The following is a 13,803-nucleotide window of genomic DNA, read 5'->3' on the forward strand; positions in this document are numbered from 1 at the left end:
TGAACTATTGGTTATATAAATAAAATACAATTTCAAAAGTGGAGGGGGGTAAGCCCCTTACCACCCCCTAGATCTGTGTCTGTTTGAGCACTATTATCGTCTATAATATTATTAAGAGAATTTAATTAAAAGCTTAGCGTATATCTACCTGCTATAATATATTTAAAGTAGATATATTTTATTTTACATCAGTAGTAAAAATGTGCTCATGTATAATATTTAATAGTGTATGTTTATTATACAGTTATAAGAAATACTTATATGGGATCTTGTCTTAAACTGTCATGCATTTTCATCCAATGAGGTTGTCTACCACAAAGTCAAGTCAGGTAACAATAAGCGATTTTAGACCAGTGTTTTATCAAATTTAATTATATGTATTTATTATTTTAAAACTAAAATATTATGCACGTGGACATGGGTTTTTAAGATCTTACTATTTCTAAATTATCTTGAAAATATTGATTAGATACCAATTTAGGTTCGCAATATATTATAACATTTTAGATTATATTTTATATCTTATAATATAAATTATAGTGTTATTATTAATGAAAATTAACGTATGATATTTTGAAATTATATTGAAATTAAATAAATTGGTTTATTATTTAGGAAATGGTTTGTGTTTTTTAACATTAAATACAATTAAAATATTTCTAATAACTAATATATTTATATATATTATATAGTTTAATTAGTATCTAATAGGTAATCAATAATCAATATAAAATATGCATGTGGTAGTGTGGTAATATAGAATTTGGTTACAGTGACTTACTCTATGAAGATTCACTTCAAGACCTTCTGTAACGCACAGTGTAGATCGTGTGTAGGAACTTATTTTTTCAAATTTAACTTGTGTAACTTTTAAAATTTAAAAATAAAAAAAGATTGACTTTTAACTATAGGTAACGGAATTTGTCTACAACAATTAAGAATAATTTAAAATTTTAAAAAAATATTCTACTAGTTCAATCTTGAATAAATAATGCATATTGCATAATCAATAATATATATTATAAAAGTTGATGTTGCCTATATGATGGTATCGTATATAATATACCTAATAATGATATGGCCAGTTGGTAATGAAAATTAAAAGGTAAAGGAATATGGAGAATATTATACATGATTAATTACATGGCCATAATTATTATAAACGTTCAATCGTTTTGCTTATATATTATTAATATGGTATTCTATTAAAGGGTCGCCTATTAAAATGGATATCCTTATAGTTCACATCACACACGAGGAATAGGTAGGACTTACTACTCAAATGAACAGCGATGGGTGGACAATATTACACGTACCGATTCCGAGTAAGCATTTCACGACAATGTTTATGAAAATAATATAACAAGAATAACATATTTTTTTTTTAAAGGTATACCTACTGCATCGCGTTCAATCAATACAAGTGACGCTATATGTTTTGTGAACAAATCAAATAACCGAAAATAACCGAAAATATACAATATATATTAGTATTACATAATACGACTGTTCTATCGTCAGTAAAATATATTAACATTATATTTATATACCGCGATGGTCATCCTGGACGAGGATAACCACGTTTTAAACATTCGGTTGGTCAAGCGTATTGGTTTATATCAGATTTTGGATCCCGAAACCGTTAAGTGTCGCGGTCAAAACGTCTATCACATTGTCGTGGCACTCGCCGTGCTGTACTTGTGCGCCGTTTCGGTGATGTTGAACGTCAGCGGCGTGTATTATTGGACGGACAACGTGGCCATCATAAGCGTAGACTATTTCTGGAAAGCGCAGACCGGGTTGTTCGTCTTCTACAAGATGTGGATCGCCGTCTACCGGTCGGACGACGTGTGGAACTGTCTGTCGGTCACGCGGTACGGGTTCACGTCGTTCAGCGTCCGGTACGGACACATACTGTACCGCTGGCGAGAACTTTCCGTGTGGTTCACGAACACGCTGACCGTCATGTATTTGACGTCGCTGGCGTTTTTCTTGTGCAGTTCCTTGGCGTTCCGCAAAGACGTGTTGCCGGTGAAAAATCACGACGGATCCGTCGGGTATTACCGTCAGAATATTTTGAACTTGTATTTAATCGTGTCCGACGAAACGTACAACGCGCACTATTACGCGTTTTATTTCGTCGAATCGTTTTCCGTCGTACTGCTGACAATATTGTTTCTCGTATTCGACATCCTTCTGGTTACGCTGTGCTTTGCTCTGTGCTGTCAGATGCAAATGATTTGCTCTGCGTTTGAATCGGTCGGATATGAATCGCCAAGCGGCCCCAATTCTTCCGTCGGTGAGTACGGCATTTTGGGTATGGACATTGCATAATATATATTGTATACCTACGTTGTACGCATTGTGTTCAAAAATGTATACGCATATAGACGCATAGTAATTTTCAAAGCTCGGCAAGTTAACTCATTTTTCAAGCTCATATAAAGTTAAGTTAATGTAGAAAAATGAAAGTTAAGATTACAGTTAAATATTATTTTATTTTTAAAATAATTTTATAGAAATGTATGTATCTATATTTTAACCCTATTGAAATAGAGTTTTTATCAATTTTACAATCTACAATTTAGTAATCACATATTCTAACGTAGGCAATAATTTCTTTCAAAAAATATTAATATTTATATTTTTATAACATAAATAATTTTTACGAAACTTAATTTATTTTAAATCCATGAGGTTTATATCAAATAGAAATTACCTTAACGCGATTTTAATTAAATGTATATATTAATGTTATTAAAAAAAAAATAACTCGTTAAGTTATAAAATACATTTGAAGAGTTTAAGTGAACATAACAGTTATTTTGTTTACTTGTAGATTGTATGGATGAAAACAATAAGGTTTCTATTGATTATGATTTAATCTATTATGATGAATTAAAAACAATTATAATGGATCACCAAGCAGTTATGAAGTAAGAAATAATTTTATTTTCATATTCTTCGTCGAGATATATTATAACTTTTCATCTATAAAAAAATCTGAAGTAAATAAATATTTATTATTAAATATTTACAACGATACCGTGGTTATAAGGATACATAATGAATTTTATAAAATTAAAAATCTACAATAATTGTAGATATTATTTTAAAACTACTAAAAAAATATTTTCCAAACTTATTTAACGATTACATAAAAAAGTAAAATTATCTCGTATTTAATTTATTTTAAGCTCATAATCTGAATACCTTGTCGGTATTTATTGAATTTTAATTGAAAATCCACTTCATTGCCGTGTAAAGTGTTTTCAATGGAGGAATCTTTGCTGTGCTCCTTTGTTTTAAAATTAAATTAAAGAATGCCAACATTTAATTAATAATTATTATAATATTTAATACATAATGAATGCTTTAATTAACCACGCTAATCACAGCTAATCACTTTTGCTTAACCATGGTTTTGCCATTGTTTATTATTTTTATAGGAAATTTGAAGAATTATTAACTCTATTTCAACGAGTAATGTTGTCACAATTTGTTATTTCATCGATGTCGCTTATCATCATTTGGTTTTTTTTCATATTGGTAAAAAAAATTACCTAATACTTAGATTTAATCAGAATTGTGTATGTTGTGAATGATATTATAATAAATTATGATATATTTTAAATCCAAACATTTATATTTGCTTTTTAATTTATGTTTTATAAATTAAATACCGCGTTTTTTTTTTATTCATTTTAGTTAATTAAGATAATAAAATGTATTGTTTAAGAAGTTCAGGTATAATATAATTAATCATTTCGTTTTGTCTATTGTATATTATTTTCTAAACAGAATAAATTATATAATATTAAATTTGAAGAAGCTTGCATGTGCTTAAAATTTATAAATTAAGTTATGATGTAATAAACTTATTTAGACTAAAATTATTTCAGAATTTATTTGGTGACGATAGATTGGTAACTTCAGATGTTACAACAATAAAAATGGTTTCCCTTATTCCTTCATTTACATTTCAGATATACATGGCATGTTATTTATTTGCAAATTTACACAGTCAAGTAATTTTAAATTAATTATTTTTTTATTATAATAATAGTTGTAGATCAGAAATGTACGTAGTAAGATTTTTATAACGTCTAATACAGAAATTTGTTTTTAAGTTAATAGAGTTGAAATTTGCATTGAATAGTTCAATTGTAATACCAACATAATAAATATGTTTTAAAGAAATTTAACACATACCTATAGATTAAATATTAATTATTCAGTAATTAGGTAGTTAGTTAAGTATAAAATTCGATTAATTATCACCGTTGAACACAGGCTATATAAAAAATATCAGATTCAATGAATTACATAATTATAGGTTTTTATGTTTTTATAGATTTTGTATTAAGGTTTTTAATATTCTTTATATTTTACTTTTTTTTTTTTTTTTGAAGAAAGATTCAGTAATATTTGCATTGTACAGCAGTAATTGGACCGAAATGAATATGAAGTGTAAAAAATTGATATTATTAACAATGCAGATGAATAATGTTTACTATAAAAAGTTTAGATTCACTAAAAAAAAAGTTGTAAATTTGGATATGTTTCTTAAAGTAAGTATTCTTATTATTCATATTATTTAATTATAATAAATATAAAATTATTTTTAATGCATTTATGGAACTAGTATACAATCATATTCCCTAACTCATTGATAAAAATAATTATTAATTTAATGACTGTTTTGTGGACGATTAGTTAAATATTATTCCCAGGAATAGAATAAGTAAATTTAACCTCATAATTGAGTAGATTACTGTAATGGATGTGATATTATTGTAATAACCATTGCATACAAAAAATAATTCTGAGTGGAGACAGTTTGTCAAAATGTATGAAAAAATATTTTTATATTATATTTATTTTACTACAGTAATATAGTTAAATGTAAAAATATTCAATAAAAAAAAATGAACCTAAATATTTAAAATATTAGAGGTTATTACATAAAATTTTTTGAATAATTACTACAAAATAATTAAATTGTTTACAAAAAATCTTCTTCAAACGCTTATAAAATAAATGTGCCCTTTTAACGTTTTTAAATTATACTGGACTCTCTTATATAAAATTTTCAAGATTTTTAACTCAGAGAAAAATCTTTTATCGATATTAATAAAATTAAATTTTAAAAAAAAGAGCCAAAATATTTTAACACTTATATTATCATGTATAAAAAAAACGTTAATATATAATGTAAACAAATGGCGAACATATTGAATATCTACTGTCATTGGCTTTTGAATAACTACTACTACAAGTTTTGCATAAAAATTCAACTTTTTTTTTCTAATTTTTACTAATTATCAAAAAAGTACTAGGAATTTTTTGCTTTTGATCCTCTAAAATATAAACACCATTTATTTTTCTACCAGAATTATTATTGTAGTTGAAACTCTAAGAATTTTAATCGTCCCAAAAGATGATAGTGGAAAAGAAAAATTTCTCCGCTCAAAATCTGTGATTTATAAATAATATTATGTTTGTAAATAATTATTAATCTTTAATATTTATTTTGTTACAGACATTGAGAAATTGCTACACAGTTGTATCAGTTTTAATAAATTGTTTAAAACCAAACTGAATAATTTTTGTTTGTGCTTTTTTTTTTTTTAATTTAGTTTACTTTTATTTTAATTGCTCTAATTATTAAATTTTCATCTGAAAGAATCTTAATAAATAGTTTTTTAATAACCTTTAATCCAGTGAAAAATGTTTTCAAAAGGTTTAAATCACCCAGTATCCAATATTATTTAATTGTTATACGATAATATGATAATGCCTTTAACAATACCCACCAGGACAATTATATACTGGATCATTGACGAGAACGTTTTCTGTGGTCTACGATAATATTTACTATCACGTATTTTTCATCACTATCTTTTTTTCGTGGTCAGTAAATGGCAATTAATGACAGAATATTGTATTACGTTTAAGTATATTATTACTATTAATAAAGTAAATAACTTAGAACCTTAATCAATTACAGATCTTTACATATAATATTATAATGTTATATAGATATTTATTTTATAAAATAACAAATTATAACATCTATATTATTATACATTGATTCAAAATTAAATTTTGTATTGAGTTCTCAAGTATCAAATACACCCTAGACAAATTTTAGGGAGAGTGACTTATACAATTTGAACTTGTGCAAATAAAATAGGTACACACGATATTTTGACATTGTCAATAAATTGGAAAAGATTAAGCAACAAGATATTTATGATAACAAAAAAGGTTGGTTGTAAACTTGGCCCGATAATTTTGAAACTTACAAAATATAAAAATAAGGAAATATCGGTGAGTGAATATGTTGAATTATAACCTTACATTATTACATTACAATTTTACTTATATTTTTACACTTACATTTTTACATAAATATATTTTACTTATATTTTTGTACTGAATACTCAAATTAGATCCAACATTGAAACATTTTATCTATATTTTTACAAAATTTTTTATGTTATAACGAATTTTATACCATAAATACTAATATGAAAATGAAAATAATTTTTGGAAGTTAATGAGAGTAGTCTCCTCGTGATATCCTCTGAATAATTCTAAATGGTTCTCAAAAATATTATAAACTATAAAAAAAATGATATGTTTATTTTTATTCGGGCCGACTTTACACGTCAAACATTTTTACCAAAAAAAATTCTTGGCCAAGTTTACAAATTGAAATAAAATTCAATTTAAAAACATTTTTTTGTCAAGTTTAATATATTCAAGATTTATTACAAAATGGGTTTCTTATATTTACATTGAATCGAAACACGATACATTTTTAACTGTACCCCTATTTACTTGCATACGGCGATCAACAATATTTTGAACTTGTTCAAAGCCTGCTTCTCGAAAAAATTGTTTAACACAATATATTATACATATTAACAATAAACGTTTTTAATTCAAATTTGTATCGCCTGAAAATAACTTTTAATAAAATTGAATAACTATATAAAATTGAAAATATTTTATACCTATCTATTCATCTATGTAAGTTAAAGAAAATTCCAAAAATCATTGAAAATATCAATCGTAATGATACGTTTATTAAACATATTAATAATATCGTATAATAAACTTCGGGCCAACAACAAGCGTTGCCCGGCGTATTGTTTAGGCAAAATAGGTACATTACTGCATTGTTCATTACAGTATATTATATTATAAGAATATTATATTTGCCATAATATACAATACAATAATATTGTAATCTGTGTATAAAATATACAGAATCATTCTTGTCGTATTTATACCTGATACATTGATCCGTGATTATTATAAACATTAGTATGTCTATGGTGTTCATTATGTTATGATAACATGAATTAAAATAGTATCTAAGTTCGCAGTAGTAATAATATAATTTAAACATTGCTCGAGGCTCGGCTGAACGAAAATAATTTTTGCTCATGTACGTGAAATATTCCACACGATATAGTGTAAATTAAAGTACAAAATAATAATAATAATAATCACTATTTAAAATATAATGTGACCTCCTGTAAAAAAATTAGATCAGCAAAATACGTTTTATTTTAGGACTTCTACAAATGTCTATATCGTGGATTATTATAGGAAGAAGAACTGCAAATAATGTAACCTATTCTAAAAGACATAAAGATTCTACTAGTTAAGATGAAAAATATTCTAATTCTTATTCTCTTCAACTTCTCAACCTTTTAACAGTTATGGGCTATGGCCCAGCATATAATTTACAAAGCAGGACAGCCGACTATTGTCCATTTATGATTTAAACTGTTTAAACTTATCTACTGTGTTTTACCGTGGCACAGTATTTTTTATAACAACAGAAATTACCTAATCATAATATTACGGTATTCTAAAGCATTGAAAATCCCGTATACTGGTATTTTTTTAATTTTCGGTAATTTATAGTGTACCAATAAGCAATAACATCCTCAGCTCTATTGGTTGTAGTATAAATCTTCAAGGTTAAGTTAAATTAATTAGATCAATTAGAATATTTAATAATATATGCAGTGAAAAACAGTTTTAAGATCAGTTACATTTTAATCAGATTTATTGGTATGATATAAACTGTATATCAGTATGTTGGGGTTTATTAAACCCCACGTGATTGACAAACACACTCATAATATTAAAATGTATTAACGCATTTGAAAGTATTTTTTTACACATTTTTCAGTCGAAAAAAACATTAATTTTGAATATTATTTTCGTTATAATTTTTAAGTTTTTACTTTTTTGGATGATAACATACATTTTAAATTTAATATTCTGAAGAATAATATTTTTTGAAGTATTTCGATATATACAAATCAAAATTCGAACCTGTAGTTTATGAGCTATATAATTTTATAATTAGGATAAATAAACAAAAAAATAAAGAAAAACACGAATTTTTACGTAAATCCAATTTTCGATAAAATTAATTTTGTTGTTTTGATGTAACTCGAAAACAAAAGCCATCCGTTCTTGAAATTTTCACCAGATGTTTATATTATTGTATTTTGTTTATGATAAAATCATCAGAATATTTCAACTATTTTTAAGTTATTTATAGACGTAAAAATTATTCAAATTTATAAACGTTGTTGATTAAAAATTTTTTGCTGGGTAGAAATGTTTAAACATTTAATACAACGGTTCTCAGTAATCGATCATTTTTCAACTAAAAAATATTGAAAATTTATAGTTACAATATTTTTTTATAGTAAATATATTATTTTGTAGTTAGGAATTCATATAGTTTTTTTTATATACTTAAGATTTAAAAATTGAATGCAAGGTGCTTTATTAGTTATTTAACTTACAATATTGTAAACAACAATACAATATGATAGATAATAACGCCTATTATAATCATAAAAACAAATATTATCTAACATTGGAAAATAAAAATATTTCTTAATTATAAAATTATTTTAAGTAAGATTTTAACTAGATATCTGGTTTATTTTGGTAGTTTATAATGCCACTGTGTACAATTCGGGAATAATATGACTTAAACAAAGAAGACATTAAAAGCAGTCAGACGAAATTACATTCAATTTGTTTCTCATTTTGCTATCTCAGTATATTATTTGCCTCATTGATGTAATTTTTAAATAAATTGTCAACAATACTACAAGTTTTAAATTATAATATTTAAAAACGTATAGTAGAATATACATTATTTTCCCTTCGATGCTACAGCCACGTTACATCGTTGACCTAATTAATTATTAAATTAAAATAAATATATCAACAAACTATTCATAGATATATAACCTATACTAATATTAACTATGCTTAATAAAACACTTACAAAATATTTAATAAATATCTCACTCACTGCATGCGTTTGGCTAACACAGTGAGACCAGAGATATGTGTATAATTTTTAAAACTATATAACTACATAATATTATAATAAAGAAAATTATATAATTTTTTTTATTTGTGTCTTAATTTATTTGTTTACAGTAAAGCCTTCATTATAAAACAAAACATAAATAGGTATCTAAATGAATAGGTACTATCTTTTGAATTAAAATAAACATGGTTTTTTTTTTCAATAAAATATAAACGTAATCATTTTTATACTTAACAAAAATAGTTTATTTATTTGGTATATAATTTTGAATTTGTTATTGTTTTTCCCACAAACAATTTGTAAAATACTAGAAAAATTCTTAGAACAGTAATTGTATAATGTATTTAGTAAAATATTTTTTAATTCTTTTGTAACGAATTATATAATATTGTAATATATTCAGTAATTCTAATTATTTAGAATTTTTTTTTTTTTAATTGAATTGAAGTCATTAAAGAACAAAATAATACAAGTACTAGGTAAGTATTGTTATTATTTTGATCATTTATATTTAAATTTACGTAAATTATTAAATTTTTATAATTATCTATTTAATGTTAACTTAAATATTATTTTATTAACCTTGAGTAATTTAGACTTGTAATAAAACTTAATGTATTAAGATTCGTTTAGATGTAACTAAATCAATCTAATAATTAGAGTAATATCTAAGTAAAACTTAAACTAACAACTTTTCCATAATATTCATTATTCACTCCTTGTTTTAATCTGATTTATTAAAACCGAAATAACTGTATAACAATTACCCATTGTCTGAAATAAATAAAAAATACACATTATTAATACTTATTTTCGATAAAATTGGTTTTTTTTATTAATAGTTCTTAAAGAACTCCAGTGATATATAGATGATATGATAGAAGTATAGAATATTTAATATAATAAGATAACGCGTAGATATTATAATGTATAATGAAACTAAATTATAAATATTAATAATTATTTTAATCAAATAGTTATTGATCAATCATGGAATACTTTGGTACAAATTCTGTGAATGCGTTCGATTGGAAATTTATAATTTTTGGTAAAATAATAACTATATTAGTATGTACTCACTTTAAAAAACATTTCCAAGTTTATAATTTTTGTACTTGTAAATTTTAACTTTTTGTAGTTAGCATTATTCATTTTCATTATAAATAATATCATTTTTTTACATTTCATATCCATTTCAGTCCAATTACTGCAGTACAATGCGAATATTATCGAATCCTTCTTTAATAAATAAAAAGTAAAATACAAAAATTATCCATTAAAACATTTTTAAACCTGTGATACTATGATTCGTTAAATTCAATTATATTTCAACAGTTTATAGTGCGTTAGTATATAGGTATTTGTGGTTGTTTTCAAGTTTGAAGAATTAACAAAATTACATTTATTACAATGCATGTTGGCTACATAAATTGTGAAATAAATATTTAATCAAATTGTGTTTTTTATTAATCAAATAGTAGTATACAGGTGCATTAATATTACATTGCAATTTTTGTACATAAAATGATTGAATTATTTAATGTAAATATCAAATGTACACAATTTTAAAGAAAAAAACATGATCAATTCCATAACAATTCATAAGACGTCCAAGCCTGATCGAACAACAAATATATAATATTACAAATAATAATGTATTTCAAATTACTTGGTTGTGTAAACTTCCAAACAAATAACACACCATAAATATTTGAAATGAGAATGAAGGAATTAGAGATACCATTTTTATTGTTGTAATTTCCGAAGCCACAAATCTATCCTCGCCGGATAAAATCTAAAAAAATAATTAGTCAAAATAATTACATCATTTTCTCATCACTTAGTTATATGTATTTTGTAGGAAAATAGACCATTTGAAACGATGTATCATAATATGATTTAATAATCTATTTTATTAACTTTATCAACTATAACAATTAACGAAATATGTTATTTTTAAAATATATTATAGCATTATATGCATTTATTATTAAGGCGATAAAATAATGTCCTGAAATAACGTATTCTTTCATAGGTTTCATACCATAGTAGTACTATTCATATTGTTCTGATGACTATATATTATTAGAATTTTATTTTCTTTGATAATTTGTAAACGGAACAGGAAATATAAAGTTTTGAATTTAAAAAAATTGTAAATTATTAATAATTGTTCTAATAATCTAAATTACCTAAACAATTGATTAAGAGTAAAATTGATCATATTTAATTGATATAACAATTGTAATCAAATATAAGTAATAATATGTAGTTCTTTACCATTATGAAAATAAACCATATCAAGATGAGTGATAATGATGAAACAAAAATTTGTACCAGCATTGCTTTTCCAAATAGAGCTAAAAAATCTTCATATTTCCTAAAAAAAAAAAAATGGATAAAAACATTTGAAAGATCCATCCAGCCAACTTCAGGCAATAACAATATAATTAGGCGTCCACGAATTACGTAGCAATTACAGGTGAACGTACATTTTTGAATGAATTGCGTCTTGGACGCTATTCGTGTTACTTTTTCATTCACAGTTAATATATTTTATATAACTTTATAAGTAGTTTTTAATATAATATAATGCTTTTTAGAATTGTAAAGTTTACATTATAAATTTTCACAAATCTTGAAAGCTGTATTATACTTAATTTATCATAATGTAGTTTATAAATGAAAACTGTAAACAAATCATTTATGTTATTATCTTCATTAGACTGTAAAATTCTACCTTCAAATCCGAATTTCAAGATTTTTTTCGCAAACACTTATTTTGCTTTGAATGTATTTATGCAAATACCTTCAATGTTTTTACAGTATTGGTTCAAAAAAATACTGTTAGCTATGTGATATGCATGCATTAAAATAATAGAATATTTCATGATAATTTATAATAAAAAATATAATTAACTCTTATTACTTCATAATTTTTTGGTGATCCATAATAATTGTTTTTAAATCATCATATGTTAAATCATGTTTGTCAGTTATCTTTTTGTTTTTAATCACAGTATTATCTATAAGTAAACAAAATAATTGTTAAACTTTTGAATGAAATTAGAAATGTTGTCAGTTGGTCAAAAAAATACATTAAGTAACATACGACATATTTTAATACTTAAATCTCAGAAATTTAGTTATATTAGCAAATTGTAAAAGCAAGTTTCTCGGAATATGTCTTACATTAAGTTGGAAAAAATCACAGAAATCAATAATACGTATATAAAAACAAACTTGATTTTTACTGCAATCGGTTTGGAATTTTTTTGAATAAATATTTGTTGTGATTTAAATTTTCAATTAAAACATAACTATCCTATGCTGAGTTTAGAAGTCTGTGCTATTTCCTAAATACATTAAACATTGATTTTTAATTAGAATACAAATATTTATTACTGTATTATGTATTTTAAATATTTAGTCCAGTATAAATATAAAGAATATTTATAATTGTAACGTATGGTACAACTACAAATAGTAGATAACTGCTTATATTTTTTTATAATCAATAATGCATTTATGATATACTTTAATAATAAATCATTTTAATCAAAGTAATCCTAAAAGATCGGTGGTGAGTTATAATTGCCATTGATTTTATAAATTCGATTAGGAGATATTATTTCAGAGATATTTTTACGTAAACGAAAGTCGTACTCACCAATTGGGGAATGAGAATCACGAATCGACTTATGTCCGACCGATTCGAACGTAGCGTTGATTATTTGCATTTGACCGCAAATAGCAAAGCACAGTGTAACCAGAAGGATATCAAATATGAGGAATAACATTGCTAGAGAGACGGTGAACAGCGCTTCGGCAAAGCAAAACGTATTATAATACGCGTTGTACGTCTCGTCGGATACAATTATGTAGAAATTCATAATATTCTGTCGGTAATACCCGACCGAACCGTCGCGGTTTTTGACCGGTGTTATTTTGTTACGGAACGCCTGTGTGCAGCCCGCGAAAATGGCCAGACAAATCAAATACGTGATGGCAAACAAGGCCGAGAACCTCATCGAACGTTTTCGCCAACGATCCAGTATGTGCCTCTCCCGGAAGCCGAACGACGTGAAACCGTACCACGTGATCGACAAACAGTTCCATATGTCGTTCGAGTGGTGGATGACGATCCACATCTTGTAGATTATGAACAGCGCGGTTTCCACTTTCCAGAGATCTTCCAGGCATATGGACATATTGTCCGTCCAATAGTACAAACAGCTAACAGTGGACATTAACGAAACGGCGCATAAATACATCAAAATTAACGCCAAAGCGATGTGATAGACGTTTCGACCTAGACATTTTGTGGTTCTGGGATCCAGCATTTGATATAAACCAGTAAATTTGGCCAACCTAATATTGAAAATATGGTACTTCTCGTCTCGAACGTCCGTCGTCAT

At 25.2% G+C, this 13,803-nt stretch overlaps 2 protein-coding genes across 2 annotated transcripts; one reads left to right on the forward strand and one right to left on the reverse strand.

Annotated features, from left to right (window-relative positions):
* Positions 1–1,467: 1,467 nt before the first annotated feature.
* On the forward strand, positions 1,468–5,593 carry LOC132925160 (uncharacterized; the record flags this gene model as incomplete). The annotated part of the gene is made up of 6 exons (XM_060989582.1): positions 1,468–2,299; positions 2,840–2,936; positions 3,450–3,549; positions 3,903–4,028; positions 4,413–4,571; positions 5,543–5,593. Coding segments are annotated over exons 1-6 (1,278 nt in total), but the record flags the coding sequence as incomplete, so codon positions are not given.
* A 4,500-nt stretch (positions 5,594–10,093) lies between these two features.
* On the reverse strand, positions 10,094–13,803 carry LOC132925166 (uncharacterized). The gene is made up of 6 exons (XM_060989589.1): positions 13,056–13,803; positions 12,315–12,411; positions 11,666–11,765; positions 11,055–11,180; positions 10,466–10,624; positions 10,094–10,159 (listed from the first exon to the last, which is right to left on the reverse strand). The coding sequence occupies exons 1-6, from the start codon at positions 13,801–13,803 to the stop codon at positions 10,094–10,096; spliced, it is 1,296 nt and encodes a 431-aa protein (XP_060845572.1).

This window comes from Rhopalosiphum padi, chromosome 1 (genome assembly GCF_020882245.1).
Source record: "Rhopalosiphum padi isolate XX-2018 chromosome 1, ASM2088224v1, whole genome shotgun sequence".
In the NCBI taxonomy this organism is placed as follows: Eukaryota; Metazoa; Arthropoda; class Insecta; order Hemiptera; family Aphididae; genus Rhopalosiphum; species Rhopalosiphum padi.